This window comes from Gracilinanus agilis, chromosome 6 (genome assembly GCF_016433145.1).
Source record: "Gracilinanus agilis isolate LMUSP501 chromosome 6, AgileGrace, whole genome shotgun sequence".
Lineage (NCBI taxonomy): Eukaryota > Metazoa > Chordata > Mammalia > Didelphimorphia > Didelphidae > Gracilinanus > Gracilinanus agilis.
This window is the reverse complement of record NC_058135.1, coordinates 38155329-38173082: the sequence shown is the minus strand read 5'-3', so window position 1 is coordinate 38173082 and position 17754 is coordinate 38155329. Positions and strand designations below refer to the sequence as shown.

Here is a 17754-nt window from a genome sequence, read left to right as displayed (position 1 = left end):
TCATGTTCTCATCAACCCAAGTGTCCACGCAGTTGTTTTTCTTCTGTGTTTCTACTCCTGCAGTTCTTCCTCTGAATGTGAATAGTGTTCCTTTCCATAAATCCCTCCGAATAGTCTTGGGTCATTGCATTGCTGCTAGTACAGATGCCCATTACATTAGATTTTACCATAATATATCAGTCTCTGTGTACAATGTTCTTCTGGCTCTGCTCCTTTCACTCTGCATCAATTCCTGGAGGTCTTTTGAGTTCACATGGAATTCCTCCAGTTTATTATTCCTTTGAGCACAATAGTATTCCATCACCAACACATACCACAATTTGTTCAGCCATTCCCCAATTGAAGGGCATACCCTTGCTTTCCAGTGTTTTGCCACCACAAAGAGCGCTGCTATAAATATTTTTGTGCAAGTCTGTTTATCTATGATCTCTTTGGGGTACAAACCCAACAATGGTATGGCTGGATCAAAGGGCAGGCATTCTTTTATCACTCTTTGGACATAGTTCCAAATTGGCCTCCAGAATGGTTGGATCAGTTCACAACTCCACCAGCAATGCATTAACGTCCCAATTTTGCCACATCCCCTCCAACATTCATCACTCTCCCCTTCTTTCATTTTAGCCAATCTGCTAGGCGTGAGATGGTACCTCAGAGTTGTTTTGATTTGCATTTCTCTAATTATTAGAGATTTAGAACACTTTCCTCATGTGCTTATTGATACTTTTGATTTCTTTATCTGAAAATTGCCTATTCATGTCCCTTGCCTATTTATTAATTGGGGAATGGCTTGATTTTTTATACAATTGATTTAGCTCCTTGTATATTTGAGTAATTAGACATCTGTCAGAATTTTTTGTTTAAAGATTTTTTCCCCAGTTTGTTGTTTCCCTTCTGATTTTGGTTGCATTGTTTTCCCTTGTACAAAACCTTTTTAATTTAATATAATCAAACTTATTTATTTTACATTTTATAATTTTCTCTAACTCTTGTGTGGTTTTAAAATCATTCCTTTCCCAGAGATCTGACAAGTATACTATTCTGTGTCCACCTAATTTACTTATAGTTTCCTTCTTTATATTCAAGTCTTTCACCCATTCTGAATTTATCTTGGTGTATGGTGTGAGATGTTGATCTAAACCTAATCTCTCCCATATTGTTTTCCAATTTTCCCAGCAGTTTGATGGATTCACAAGTGAATTCTATCAAACATTCAAAGAACAATTAATTCCAATACTATACAAATTATTTGATATAATAAACAAAGAAGGAATCTTACCAAACTCCTTTTATGACACAAATATGGTACTGATTCCAAAGCCAGGTAGATCAAAAACAGAGAAAGAAAATTACAGACCAATCTTCTTAATGAATATAGATGCAAAAATCTTAAATAGAATAATAGCAAAAAGACTTCAGCAAGTGATCAAGAGGGTTATTCATCATGATCAAGTGGGACTTACACCAGGAATGCAAGGATGGTTCAACATTAGGAAAACCATCCACATAAATGACCATATCAACAAGCAAACCAACAAAAACCACATGATTATATCAATAGATGCAGAAAAAGCCTTTGACAAAATACAACACCCATTCCTACTCAAAACACTAGAAAGTATAGGAATAGAAAGTTCTTTCCTAAAAACAATAAACAGTATATACCTAAAACCATCAACAAGCATTATATGCAATGGGGATAAATTAGAAGCCTTCCCAATAAGATCAGGAGTGAAACAAGAATGCCCACTATCACCTCTATTATTTAACATTGTACTAGAGACACTAGCAGTAGCAATTAGAGAAGAAAAAGAAATTGAACGTATTAAAATAGGCAAGGAGGAGACTAAGCTATCAGTCTTTGCAGATGATATGATGGTCTACTTAAAAAGTCCTAGAGAATCAGCTAAAAAGCTAGTAGAAATAATCAACAACTTTAGCAAAGTTACAGGTTACAAAATAAATGCACATAAATCATCAGCATTTCTATATATTTCCAACACATTAGAGCAGCAAGAGGTAGAAAGAGAAACACCATTTAAAATCACCCTAGACAATATAAAATACTTAGGAATCTATCTACCAAAACAAATACAGGAATTATATGAACACAACTTCAAAACACTTTCCAAAAAAATAAAACTAGATCTAAACAATTGGAAAAACATTGAGTGCTCATGGGTAGGACGAGCTAACATAATAAAAATGACCATTCTACCCAAATTAATTTACGTATTTAGTGCCATACCTATCAAACTACCAAAAACATTTTTTACTACTTTAGAAAAAACTATAACAAAGTTTATTTGGAAGAACAGAAGATCAAGAATATCAAGGGAAATAATGAAAAAAAACGTGAAGGAAGGTGGCTTAGTAGTACCAGATATCAAGCTATACTATAAAGCAGCTGTCATCAAAACAATATGGTACTGGTAAGAGATAGAAGTATATGATAAACCCAAAGAGTCTAACTTTTGGGACAAAAATCCACTATTTTATCTCTTATATTCCTGATAAGTTCTTTAAATTTCTATTGTTCTTAGAGTGGAAGCGCTTACTGTTCAGTCACCATTTAGTAAGATGTTTTTGAGGCTTTCTAGCTTATTAGTTATTTTTCAGAATTCTTGCATCTAAGGGACCGGAATACAAGGAAGGAATTCTACATGATGATAGGATAACACATAATTACAGCTTCCAGTAGGAAGCTAAGAGCTGAGAAAGTTTTTAAAAAATTATATAATCAAGAAAAGGAATATCGACTTCTTTGCTTGTTAACCATAAAAAATCAAACTAAAAGGAGCTCCTTTAAGTTTCAAAATAAGATTATTTAATTTTAGGGATAGGTATTGGGTCTCTGATTTAATGACATCGGCAACTCCTTAATGAAGATAACTCCTCTGCCAGGTAGGTTTTTTTTTTTATCTGCAATTTTTATTCTAAGAGAATTGCTTAGATCACAGGTGTCAAACTGGTAGCAGCTGGGAAAACTCCTGATTGAGGCTGAAGTCAGATGAAAAAATTTGGAACTGTTCAACAAAATAAATAGACATATAGTCAGATATAGGTGATGGTAATTTGAAAAGTAAATAAGTTTCTTTCAGGTATCCATTTTTATTTAAGTTGTTTTTTTAAAACTCTTACTTTCTGTCTTGTTATCAACACTGTATATTGATTCCAAGGCAGAAAAGGTATAATGCACTTGCACAGGGTCACACAGCTAAGAAGTGTCTGAGGCTGGGTTTCAGCCTAGGACCTCTAGTCTTTGGCCCTGGCTATCCATCCACTGAGACACACATAGCTGCCCATTCCCCCATTTCTATTTAAAATTGATACCTCAAGTCTACCTTACCAAGAGGCTGTTACTTCCTAAGGGTCAAAAGTAGTATATGTAAGATATGGGACTTAAACTTGTCTTCTCAAGTCCAGGGCCACTTCTTTTACTATCTGATCTTCTTTTGTGAACTTTAAGATAGTAAACAAGGCACTGAAATTCTGTGCCTTCATCACTGTACAGCATCATAACTTATGGGAAAAGAAAGGTTTGGATGCAAAGTAGAAATCCATTTTGGAGGTGGTTACACTTTTGTATTATATTTTGCTCCTTCCTTTAAAACACATTTATGCTTGGGGTTTGGATTTCTGTCAATCACTGGCTTTTCTCTTACAGTCCAATGGAACTGCAGCAGTCATTGCTATTTTGGTGCTACTTCTTCTTGTGGGCATTGGTTTAATGTGGTGGTTCTGGCCCCTTTGCTGCAAAGTGGTGAGTAAGAAGACATTGTGAACATCATGTTTTTTAAAAGGAAAAAAAGGTCTGAAAATATGAATTAAAAAGAAATTATTGAAATTTATTAGTATGACTAACTGGAAAACCCTTACTGGTTTCCTTTGCCATCATTGCAGTTGGTTAACATTTGCATGAATCAGTAAGTGTGAAAACTGAGTTTTCTAGGTTTCTTGATTGTGCAGATTTGTCAAGTTGGTAAGGTTGGAAGAGTCTCCCAACAGAAGCTCGAGAGAAATTAGTTTAAAAAGAGTGGGATTGTGTCAGGTTTCATAAGGGGAGGTTGATAATGTATTCAATATCACTACTGAAGGTTGTAAAAGTTCTTTGTTTTCTCCTTAGTCAGTCAGTCAGTGTTTCAGGGCTACTTTGCCCTTTAAAATTTTTCTTAAAAGTATGCAATGCAGTTGCCATGAGTCCCATAGGAGTGTTAGAATATTTGTGAAACCATTAGTCAATAGTTTCACTTCTCAACGATGCAAACTAACTGGGTAGAAAGACAAAAGTATTGAAACATGTTTTACATCATTGCACATGTAAAATCTATTTGAGATCACTTACCATCTCAGTTGGAGTGTGGGGGGATAGGAGATTGAGTTGAGGATAGGCAGGGAGGGAAATAGAGAATTTGAGACTAAAAATTCTTTGAACAGTGTTAGAAATTGTTTTTTTGTGTAAGTGGGGAAAAATTAAATTAAATTGAAAAAATAAAATAAAAATGAAAGAGAGGCAAAAGGCAAAAATCTTTTTTCAGAGGTATCCGAACAGTCTATTTTAGATTCTCCTTTGCTTCTATAAATACCAATATTTAAATGATTTCCTGTAAATGCATTCCTTCAGAGCTTCTATACTACTAAACTTGGGGAAAATTACATTCAGTCAGGCCCAGAACACCATATAATGCCCTATATCAGTGTTAGCCTTAAAATAATTCTAATATATCATATTTCCCTCACCTTTACTGACTGGTCCAAATTTTGTCTTTATTTTAAATTATACTGCTTAAAAGTCCACTCTGGATTTTAGTAGTCTATTTTATGGTTTCACAAGACTAATTTTATAATTCTTATTCAATTACTAAGACTTTTGGCTATTTCAGATCAGCAGAATGGGGGCAGATAATAGTGAAGATAGTAAACATCCAGACCCATTCCATTTCTGCTATTTTATATTCATGTAGTTTCCTGCCTCAGTTCTCTTGAGTACTTTAAGTACAACTATTTTTGAGTAACTCGAGCTCTGAGAATCTTACTGTAAGAAGAAACAACGGGTGTTCCGATACCCTAAAAAAAGACAATTTTTTCTTTGTACCATTAAATCATGTTTCCCAGCAGTGGGTTTTCTGCTTTTACAAGATCATAACTGAATGACTGCAGTGCTCAAAAATGTTATTAATGTCAGACTTCTAGGCACTGCAACTTAAAAGGACATTGTTAAGCTAGAGAACACACAAGGGAGGGCAGCCAAGATTTTAAAGAGTTATGAAACCAAATGGTAGTATTTTGCTTGAAGGAGAGAATTCCAAGGTAGACCAAAAAAGCTATCTTCAAGTATCTGAAGAACTATCAAATAGAAAAGAGGAATGACACATTATCTGCTTTGTCCCCAGAGCGCAGACACAGGAACAGTGGGTGAAAGTTCTCAAGGGGCAAAGTTAGGCCTTTTTTCAGGAAAATTTTGCTAATAATTAGATTTGCCTAAAAGGGAAATGATCTGTCTTTGGATGAGTGACTTGTCCCTCACAGGAGGTCTCAACAGAACCTAGAAGGCTACTTGTCATGCATGTGGTCATGGCTATCTTTTTCCATTATATCTCAGATTGGATGCCCTCTGTGGTGCTTTCCATTACTAAAATTCTGTGATCTGAGGTTGTTTTTTCTTCAGGAAAACATTTTAGTACTTGAGTTAGGATAAAAGCAAGATATTTGCTTACATTATAGCTGTCAAACATGTGGCCTATGGGCCACATGCAACCCAAAACACTTCTGTGGGGCTTGACCCAGATTAAAATGTTTAATTGATAAATATTTAACAAAATATATAAAATAGAATATAACATAGATAATGTTAATATGTAGCTTTCTAAGTCAAATTCCTGCAGACCACAGACATCCTTATAAACAGTTTAGTAGATCCTAGCTTGACAGTGGCCTATCCTGATTTCAGTGATGCCTGGAAAGACTTCATCACCCTCCAAAAAGATTTTTTTCCCATCTACTTACTAATTCCTGAAATTTCTTTAACAAAGCCCAATGGTGTTAAGGCTAAAAAACAAAGTACCTTCTTGGGGAGAAAACATATTCATTTAAGTGAATATCAGTCTCTTTTTTCCCTATAGAGAATTTTGGCAAATAAGAATTGGGGAGAAAAGATTAAGACAGTAGTCATCTTAAGGTTAAAAAATGGCATAGTTTGAGTGTAGGGGAAGTTTCGGAACAACCAGAGATATCTTTCCTATTTCACACTTTCATAAATCTGGCCTTGACTAGATGCAAAATCTTCTTTTCATTATATTTCCAAGTAAAAATGAATCAAAAGGCTAATGGATGGATAGTATACCATGGAGGCAGCTTGGCTTAAGTTTCCTTAACATAGACTAGAGAACTGGAATCTCAGTTATAGTTATAGTTGACTGCATAAGAAAAGAAGAATATTTGGAAAGAATGACAAGAAGAGTTACTTTCCCAAAGGCTGATAAAAGAAGTAGTTTAATGGACCTCTGCTATGTGGGACAGTGCATGGAGTGCTGGGCCTGGAGTCAGGAAGATTCATCTTCTGAGTTCAAATCTAGCCTCAGACACTTAGTAGCTATGTGACCCTGGGCAAGTTACTTACCCCAGTTGGCCTCAGTTTCCTCATCTGTAAAATAAGCTGGAGAAGGAAATAACAAACCACTCTGGTGTCTTTTCTAAGAAAACCCTAAATGGGGTTGCAAAGAATCAGATATGACTAATGACTGAACAATGCAAGTTCTGAAGGAAATGGAGAGGAAACAAGCATTGTGGTTTAAATTAGGTAGTTCTTGCATATCATATACATATACGTATACATGCAAAGGCACAAATTTAGTTGTGTTATCAAAAAGATCTTGCCTTTCAGTGGAATCTTAGTTCTGGAAGGTTCCAGAGACTCTGAGTATAATTCTAGTGCCACATCTTGATAGCCAGTACTAAAGAAATGTATCACTATATTTTTGGACATCAGATTTTTGATGATGGCAATGCTTAAACTAGGTAAAAAGATGCCTGTTGCTCAGCCCCGTGTAGTCTTTTTTTTCTTTCTGCTAGGATAGTACCAGTAGAAGGGAGGGAGGGTAGAAGAAGAGTAAAAATCAGAGTGTTCTTAAATACTTTACAAACTTTGATTTATTTTTAAGTAGTCTTTACTGTGTAATTTTGCTCAATGACGAATAACTATTCAAGGAGTTAAACCACATGCATAAAGATATTCTTGCTATAAATAAATCCAAATGCTATGGCTAAATGGAAAAATAATACCGAGGTTCTCTTTTAAGAGATAAATGAAGGAGTTCATCATGCATTCAAAGACAACAAGAAAAATCATTTCTTGGAACACTTGATCCTGATGTTAAAAAGCAGAAGCAAAGGGGTCAACATGAAGTTATTTGAGGCTTTTGACCCAACATCTTTTATAGGGGATGGCTAGAAAATCAGAGAAGTTCTGTTCAGAAGTTGTAAGGCTGGGAGAAAAATCATCCTGCAGAGGTAGCAGTTTAAATACTAAGAACACATGCAGATTAAAATGGCAAGAGGATATGGAGTGGAATAGATATGCTATAGATCTGTTTTCATCAATGATAATGATGCAACCACCACTTTGGTATCCAGAGTGCTATGCTAGGAAGTTTCCATGACACCTAAAGATGATGAGGAAGAATAGATGAATCTAACCACATACATACTGAAGAATGCTCTGCTCCAAGGGGAAAAAAATCCAAAGATAACCTGAACTGATTTTTAATGTATTTCAAAGAGAGTGATGTTAAAGCATGGAAAACGTCACAGTCAAAGAAAAAAGGTGACCAGAAGTCATCAGCAAATAATAACTTTTCTTTAAGCAGTCTTCATGAGAATGGGCCAAGTATTTATTGAGAATATGCTTGGTGAAAACACAAAAAGGGTATAGGGAGGATTTTGTAGATTTCATCTTTACAGTGACTAAGTTGATTGAAAAGTATGAAGAAAATAATAACTTATTGTGTCTAATTTTTTTGTTGTTTTATAGTAATTTTTCAGTCATATCTGACTTCATGACCCCATTTGAGTTTTTTTAAACCCTTACCTTCCTTCTTAGAATCAATATTGTCTGTTGATTCCAAAGCAGAAGAGTAGTAAGGGCTAAGCAATGAAGACTAAGTGACTTGCCCTGGTCACCCATTTGTGGGTTTGTTAGCAAAGATAATAGTACTCTATTGCCATTTTCTTTGCTAGCTCATTTTATATATGAGGAAAGTGAGGTAGATAGGGTTAATTGTCTTGCCCAGAGTCACACAGTAAGTGTCTGAGGCTAGATTTTAACTTGGGTCTTCCTGACTCCAGGCCTGATGCTCTGTCTACTACATCACCTAGAGGAAACCCACAGTTAGGGATTGGGCAAAGAGGCAAAGAATTCAAAGGTAGAAGAGTAAAACTGTTAAAGGAGGACAGTGCCTGAGGCTTCCAGAAGAGCTGCTACCACTTTACCTTCTGTCTTAGAATTGATACTAAGCGTTGGCTCCAACGCAGAATAGCTGTAAAGGACTAGGCAATGGGGGTTAAATGACTTGCCCAGAGCCTCCCAGCTAGGAAGTATTTGAGGTCAGATTTGAACCAGGACCTCTTATCTCCAAGCCTGGCTCTCTATCCACAGAACCACCTAGCTTTCCTTCCTAAACTATCTCCTAGTTCATCCTAGAGAGCTGGGCTTTCAGAAGAGCTGCTACCTGCTTGGGTTATTCATATTATTTGAATGAAATGGATGTCAAGAACTCCATTCTTTCTGATGTCAAGTAGGGGCAACAAGCCCTGCTCTCTGCCTTTCTGGATGCTTAGCATTTATCTATTCTGCCATCTTAATGGCTTAACCTAAGTGTCTCTGACTCATGTAGTCTACCCTAACACAGTACTATTAGCACTTCTGGACTTTTCCATGCATCCTAAAGCTGAGTATTTTTTAATATGTTGTCTCCTCCAATTGAATGTAAATTCCTTGAGAGTAAGGACTATTTAGACCATTTGCATTTCCTCACTTAGAGCAATGCTTAGTACATAATGTCATTAATGCCTGTTTTGTAATTAATTCTCATTCATTCATTCATTACTGAAGAACTTAAAAAAAAATCTGGGTTCTGAGATTCAGCTTCCTTATTTAACAGATTAGGAAACCGAGGCCCAGAGATGCTATATATAATACACAGGGAGCTAGAGCTAGGATTTGAAGCCAGGGCTTCTAACTCCAAATCGAACATTCCTCTGTAGCATGATCCTTACATAAATGTGTTGAAAGTGATAAACAGTTGCTTTGCTCTAATTTACTTTCCTCAAGTCCCTCAGGCTTTAGCAAAAATCAGTAGTCGCTTCATGTTCAGAGAATTTTAAGTATTGCATATACAGTAAATTTTAATTTGAGAGACTATTCTAAAAGTTGTCTTTTTGAAGCTGAATTTACTCATTTGAAGTGGAGCTTTCACAGGGGGAGCTATCCCATCATGGCTTTCTGGAATCATTTGCTTGGCCAGCAACAGCTGTGCTGCGCTTTCCTAATAGTAATAATGATTCTACATTGCACTTCCTTTTATTGTTGAAGAGGGCTTATGGTGCCTTTATTGAGTTGCACTGAAATCAGCCTGATATTTTGAATGAGCAATAAAACATGAGTATTTAAATTTTTAATATGCTGTCTCTGCACCATTAATTAAAATAATTTGTGTACTGTTACTTCTTGAAATAGAGTGTCATCTTAGGACCTATTGCTTCTATGTTGCTGATTTCCAACAAGCTCTCATTTAAACTGAATGGAACTCTAAACTATTTTCTACCCTACATTGTTTTGACCACATGAACCTTAACTCATAATATTGTCTTATGCTTTGTTTTCAAATCCATGTAATATATTTTGAAGCAATTGATCATTCTTTTTTCTGATTTGTTCATTACTTTAAGCAAAGAATTCTAAAAGATTATTTCTACAAAGATACAAGAAAGGGAAAAGGAGGATATGAGATAACCCAGTATTTGCTCAGGTTTTGGAAAGATCTAATTTCATTTGATTCAGAAATAGCATTTCCTAAATATTAATCATTATAGATTTTTGTGTTTATATAGTGCCATTCCATTTCAAGGCACAAATATTGCATTGTAATTTTTTAAAAGAAAAAAGGAGGGGAAATATTTTAAATGATTTTATGCAAATATGGAGATAGCTGTTTTACTGGCTTACAACACTTACTGATGGCTTGGGCAGTCTTTTTAGTTACTGGCAAGAATCAATTCTGAAATCCTACTTCATCTGTAGTCCTTGTAGAGTATCTTTATTTTTTTTTCCTCCAAGGCAGTTCACTGTTGACAGTTCTTTTCACTCTTCTCCCAATATCAGAACATATGATTGCATCAAGCTGGCTCCAGGCTTTAGTGCTGACATTTTCTAGCGCAAAGAATGCCCACATCACTCGAACATTTGAAAAGTGTTAATGAGCAGATCAAAAGGACTGTTGCCTGAAGCAACTGACTTTTTTTTTAAAGCAATCGGCTCTCCTCCAAACTGAAATCTTCATTCTTTTAGCTAAGTAGATGAGATGTGATTCTCCCTGATGATGATAATAACAAATAAAAAAATTTGGAGAAGAATCAAACTCTACATATGGTTTATAAAGTGGTGGAAGTATTTTCCAGAATCTTCAATGCAACACTGAAGTATGCTAAGTCAAAAAAAATACTGGCAATGTTGCAATATTATGCCTTTTAAAATTTCCAAATTCTCATAAATTATAGTACATATGAATACATGTATTTTTGAATTACCAGTGTGTCCTTATATTACTCTGTAACATGAGTAACATTCCTACTGATTTTTTTCTTCTATAACTCATCAAGATTTAGTACTGAAATTTCACTTTCTTCTGAATCAGTTTTTTGACATAAAGAAAGGGGACACTTTTTTTTACCTTTCTTTGGCTGATTATTTTTTTATATCTCTGTTCCTAGAAGCTTAGGATTTAGGAGTCGAAGGTACCTTAGAAATCTTATTTTGAGATACCTATACTTTACAGATGAGGAAACTAAGGCCAAAGAGATTAATTGTATGATCTGACACCATACTGCCCTAGGCTTGGCAGAACCAGGAATATCAGAATTGTGATTCAGATCAGATCCTTGCAATCCAAGTCAGCATTATCCAATGGTTAGCAAACTCTTACCCACAACCCAGTCCTTGTGAAAATAACAAGAAACAAACTTTCTTCAAATCCTGCTAGTCTTTTCTCATCTCAATCCATCTCAAACCTTCCTTTCCTTCCTGTCCCAGTTTATAGCTGTTAACTCCTTCTGCTGTGCCTTCTGGAACTCCTCCATAATAACTAATAATTTTCCTTTAATTTTAAACCTCTTTCTGTCATGCTCTTTCCATCTTCTGGCACTTGCTGACTGACCCTTTGCTCCATGTAGATGAATTTGTATCTTTGACTATTTTTTCTAGTCCCCTAATTCATTATTCCAGGAGAGAAAGTCAGAATACTCCTTGCTTTCTTTGGCTTCTTTCAAATTCACCATCTACCACCATAACTTAGCAACTTGTGGTTCCCTCTATAAGATAAGATCCTCTGGCTGTTAGCTACTAATTGCCAGGAAATTCTTCTTCTATAAACGAATGAATGCAGTGTCTGGCTCAGACTTTTTCTCTACCTTAACACTCACCTAGAGGACGTCAGTATGCGTGCATTAATATTCTCCCAAGTACTTACCTAAGCTTGCAATTCTTCAGTTTTCTCAACTCCCGTGACCTTTTTCCACTCCACATCAGCATCCCACAGAGAAGGTCCTACTACTTTTGATCTCACCATCACCTAGAAGTGTTCCAACATCTCTGAAGTTGTTGTATCCAATTACAACCTCTGCCCAAGTTAAAACTAGAAGGGAAGAGAATAGGGACACGGGTGATGGAGAGCTTTGGAAATGGGAGCTGGTAGGACGAATACCTTAGACTTCTCCTTTTACTCTCCCTTTGGAATATCACTTCCAACAGTGATTTCCTCCCTAAGGGAGTTAGATAATGGGAAATTTTTTAACCACTAAGTAAATGAATGGTTGCAGGAGATATTTCAACAGTAAATTAATGAATCATTAGAAGGCAGTGCTATCCTCTGCATCACTCAGTTAGATAGCCAGGATGAAGAAGGGCCTCAAGAACTTGCTCCACAAGTATAAGTTGAAGAAACTGGAAATGTTTGAAGGAACACTTTGTAGCTGCTTTCGAGAATTTGAAGGACTATCATATTATGTTTCACTCCAAAAAGTAAAACTATAATTATGGGTAGAGTTTACAGAGAGGCAGATTGTGATTCAATGTCAGAAAAAGCTTCTTAATGTTTGTTTTTATTGAGACAATCAGTTGTATCTGACCCTTCATGACCCTTCTGGAGTTTCTTGAATATTGGAGTGGTTTACCATTTCCTTCTCCAGTTGTCCCCATTTTGTCACATAACTAGTAACTACCTGAAAGATTTTTGAACAAAGTCTTCCTAACTTCAGGCCTAATACTTTATCCACTGAGTCATCTAGCTCCCTTGTTCCTAATATGTAGATCTATCAAAAAGTGTAATGAGTTGCTGTGAGAGGTAGGAATTTCTGCTTACTAGAGGATTCAGGTAAAAACTTGATCACCATTTATCTTGGTATGTTGTAGAGGGGCCTCTAATTCAGTTATGGATTGGACCTGATGGACCTGAGGCCTCACAGAACTTTGATGCTCTGTGATATATACAAGAAGAATTATAGAATGTAATGACTGATTAGATAAAAATCAGTCATTAATCATTTCTTAACCCAATCCTAAATGTGGGGGATTAAAAAAATAAGACAAAAGACAATACATGATGTCAGATATTATTATCAGCTTATAATTGGGTATACATCATGTAAATAACTCTGTACAAGCAGCTATACACAGAATAAATTATAGATACTAACAGAGGAAGGCACTAGAATTAAGGATAATCAGGATAGGCTTTTTTTTAGGTGAGATTTTAACTGGAACATGAAGGAACCTAAGGAATTCAGTAGGTAGTAAGGAGAAGAGAGAGAATTTTAGACATGAGAGACAAACAGGGAAATTGCTCAGAGTTTAGAGATGTAATTTTTTTAGAGGAATAATGATGAGATCACTGTCTGTGTGTGTATGTGTGTCTTTGTGTGCATGTGGTAGGGGTGGGTAGAATAAAAAAAAACCTTGAAAGGTTGGGGAGGAAAAGTTATATAGGAAGATTAAGGACAAGGAGAAATTAAAATTTATAGGGAAATGGTAGATATATGTGAAGGAAAACATTTTGAAATGAAGATAATGAGTTTATTTTTGAACATATTTAGTTTGTTGTAATAACACAATTTCCAAGTTGGAAAGACAAAGATAGAAGTATAGGCATTGAGTTAAGATGGTAGAGGTCAGTGTTGATAATATAGTTTGATGAATGTTGTATTGTTATTTCATTTGTAAAGTAAATGTGGCTGCAGCTTGCAAAACTGAATTTATTTCCATTTTTACTGAAACAATCTTATGTATTTTTGTCTCTCATCCTATTTTTAAAATGTTTTTTTTTCAGCCTTTTTATAGCTACTTTGAATTTTTGTGACTGGTATTTCTGAGGAAACATAATGAATGATCATAGGAAGTCTTGTCTTATAAGATTCAAATGAATCTTGACAAGTCTGAACATTGAGTGAAATTAATAAAATGAAACTTAATAGCAATGGACTTATAAGTCAAAGTCTTATATTTGGGTTAAAAATCATTTCATAAGCAAAGATAAGAGAAGCATAACTAGAAAGAAGTTCATCTGAAAAATATCTTAGGATGTTAGTGGACTATAAGTAAATATGAGTCAGTGGGATGTGGTGTCTAAAAAATGAATGCCATGTTGGGCTTTAGTAAAGAGGCATAGATTTAGGAAAGAAAAATATGATAATCCTGCTATATTCTTGCCCTGGAAGGACCTTATCTAGAATATTATTTTCAGTCCTGCAAAATGCAATTTAGGAGTAAGATTTTCAGGTTAGCTAAAGGACCATCTAGCATAGGAAAACCAAAATGGTAAAGGATTTTGAATCATCAGTATCAGGATCTAGGAATGATTAGTTTTAAGAAAAGAAGATGGGGAAGGGAAGATAGGTTGGAAGGAAATATACATACATCTATATAGCACCTACCATGTGCCAGGCACTATGCTAAGCACTTCACAAATATCTCATTTAATCTTTACAATAATTTTGGGAGGTAGGTGCAACTATTATCTTCATTTGACAGGTTAAGAAACTAAGGAAAACATAAGCTAAGTCAGTTGCCCTGCTTTGCCTTGCCCAGCTAGGAAGTGTGTGAGGCTGAATTTGTCCACCATACCTCAGCATGATAGTGATACTATATCTATTTGTTCATGTGGATTAGGGATTAGATTGATTCTGCCTGGTCTTAAAGGGCAGCACTAAGATCAATGGGAAGAAGTAGGGAAGAACAAAATTTAGATGTATTGTCAGTGAAAACAACAAAAAACTCCAGAATGAAACAAGAAATTTCCTGGAATAATTAGAATCATCCCAAGGTAGATTTGGCTGTCTTGCATAGAGCATGGCGGGAACCTCTTATGATTTCCCAGCATAGGTTAGCTATCTTCATGTCAGGTATGTAACTGTTGTAAAAAAATAAAATTAATATAAAAAGATAACTTTAGAAATATTATGGTTTTTATAGATTTATCAGTACCCAATAGAAAATAAAGCCATGTGCCATGCTAGCTTAGGCTGTTTAAAAGACCCGCCATTACCTGCCGCCACCATGCTGCTGGATCAGGAGCAAAAGAGGAAGTGGAAGTCCAGCCACTCAATTTTATCCTCCTGTCTATGTCATCACGTAACTGTCTACGTTATCACGTAATGACAGGAAGCCAATGGGCTCATGGGAAATGTAGTTCAGACATCCCAAAATTTCCAATAACACTGAATGGATTCTTTTCTGGTTGTATATTGGGTTGGGAGAAGCTGAAGTATCTTCTGACCCTGAAAAGCTGTAATTTGAGGACTATTTAAAGAAGAATGATTTTAAGCTTTTTGAAAAGACTTTAAGTGGACTTATTAGGACACTAATAGCTAGGTGGCTTAGTAGATTGAGAGCCAGGCTTGAGAGAGGTCAGCCTGGGTTCAAATCAGGCCTCAGATACTTCCTAGCTGTGTTATCCTGGGCAAATCACTTAATCCCCATTGCCTAGCCATTATGACTCTACTGCCTTGGAACCAATACACAGTATTGATTCAAAGATGGAAGGTAAGAGTTTTAAAAATGTACTTATTAAAGGAGTATCATACATAGTACATTATTTACAATGTAATAATATAATACATAAAGATTTCCACCTAAGCTAACCTCTGTCAACTGAGTTATACATAAATTCATTTACTTGGATTTTTTTTGTGTGTGTGTGTTTGAGGGAGAAGAAAATGTTATCAACTCAGGAAAATCAAAGCTTTTCCTCTAAGTATATTCTTTTGTTCCATTCACAGTGTTATAAAAATCAAAAACTCTTATAATTAAAAAAATAACGATCTGAAATAGAAGGCAGTCTAGTTGAAGGAGATACATTTTCAAATCCTAAGTCTCAAAATATTAGGACAATAAAATAGGTTGAATAAATAGTTTGAAACCCTGGAGAGAAGCATGTGAATCCTAAAGTTACTTCACATTTGTCACAAGGTAAGGAATTTTCTGGCATCTTAGCATAAAGGTCCAGGAAAAGACAGCCCAATTTAGGATTTAGGCAGTGTTTCTGCTTAAATGTAGTAATTAACTACATGTGATTTCATGAATGGAGATGAATAATGAGCCACATTCAACTAATTACTTAAAAAGGACTACTTGTTTTTTAAAAGCTTGCCCCTAATAATCATTGTCAACAAGTTGAATTTGATTGATGGTAAAAGCCAAAGGAAAATAGAGTGTTGACTTCTCCAGGATCTTAGTGATCAGTAGCCAAGGGAGCTGACATTTGTAATTATCATTAATGAACAAACAGAGATGAGTCATAGCAGAAGGCTTCTACCAGGGAAATCAGCAACTGGATTGAGCATTGATGCTTGTATCACCATTTTACTTAAGCTTTCTGTCTGATTTTCTTATCAAAGGTTATCAAAGATCCTCCACCACCACCACCACCACCACCCAAAGAGGTATGTGCATTTTGGTAGTTTCATTTTGGTTGATTTTATGTGGTTATGATTTTATGTGATTGTATATGTTATTCTTGATATTTAGCTCCATTATACTCCAGTTGTATTTTGAGAACCCAAATTATATTAATTCCATCTAGTAATGAAACAAATTATTACATATTATTAATTCATTAAATTTAAATAAAATATTAAGTATTAAAATATTATTGTTTCACAATTTAATCTTTTCTTGGCTCAAATTCTTATGGTATGTAATATGTGTCGCAGGAGTTGGGACTTTATGTGCTGAGAAAATATAGATTAGAATATTGAATATAGAATTAGAATGTCAGAATATTCAAGACTATAACATTTTAATAAATTCTAAGAATTCAATGTCAAAGTTTCTGAAATTACTCTAAAAATAACAACAATTATAAAAAGCAATAGAATCTGGAAATTTTTTAGTCCTACAAATCATCATAAAATACTACTTATGTTATCATTGGTTTTAATTGACCTAAAAGCATATTTTGCAGTGTTAATAGCATCAGCATTGGTGAAACGTATTTGGCTGTATGCTCCAAATGTCCTCACATTTATGGTCCAATTTCATATAGTTTTGCTTTACATCATTATTGTGATTCTTCACTAGTTTAATTCCCTCTTTCTTTCAAAAGTGAATTGATTTTTAGAAAATTGTGGAAATTGGTTGTTATCTTTCTTCAAATGGCAAAACAGTAGCATTAGTATAAAAAAGAAAGATGGAATTTTAGGGAAGGGAGTACCACTCATGACTTCTCCAAATCACTTGAATGCAGGATTCTTAACCTTTTTAATATCATAGACTCATTAAAAAACATATGACTTTTTAGTATTTTGATCCTTGGCCACAGGATAGATAAAATGGAAATAAGGCTCTTCATGCCTTTTGACCTCCAGATATCCTTAGACATTTTTTAGTTCTCAAAGTCTTACTACATGTAGACAGAATTTTCTAGCCCTTCTCAGAATAATGTTTTTAAAATACATAAAATAAAATGTATAGGATGACAGAAGAAGCCAAATATGTTGAAATAAAGATGTAATTTTCTCTCCATTAAAACTGATGGATCCCAGATTAAGAATATCTACTTTAAAGATTCTGTGTCTCTGTCTCTCTCCTGATCTATTTCTTCTTCTCCATCTCTCTTATTCTCTCTTTTTTTCTGTCTTTCTCCTTCCCTTATCTTTCTTCTTCACTATATATGTATACAAAGAAAGAGAGAAACACTTGTGCGTGTGTGTGTGTGTGTGTCTGTGTACAGGGATAAGTCAGAGGTAATGTGGCATAATGGATAGAGAGCTGACTTTAGAACCAAGAAGATTCATGTTTAAGTCCCACCTCAGACTCATCCTAACTGTGTCACCTAAACTTTCAGTTTCTAGGCAACACTCTTAAGATTGTAAGTTGCTGGGGATATGTATTGGTAGAAGGACTTTCCTCATTCATAATTCCCTTAACCAATAAAATGACAATCACAGGTCTTACTCTGACTCTGACATACAAACACACACACACACTGCATG

The 17754-nt window shown here is 35.1% G+C and overlaps 1 protein-coding gene across 1 annotated transcript in view; it reads left to right on the top strand.

The window, feature by feature from the left end:
- The window catches only part of ANTXR2 (ANTXR cell adhesion molecule 2), a 255604-nt gene that overhangs the window by 126578 nt on the left and 111272 nt on the right, over positions 1-17754 (top strand). Inside the window, exons 11-12 of the mRNA XM_044681488.1 lie at positions 3665-3760; positions 16159-16203. Of these exons, the coding sequence (XP_044537423.1) occupies positions 3665-3760; positions 16159-16203 (141 nt within the window). The remainder of the gene's footprint in view (positions 1-3664; positions 3761-16158; positions 16204-17754) is intronic.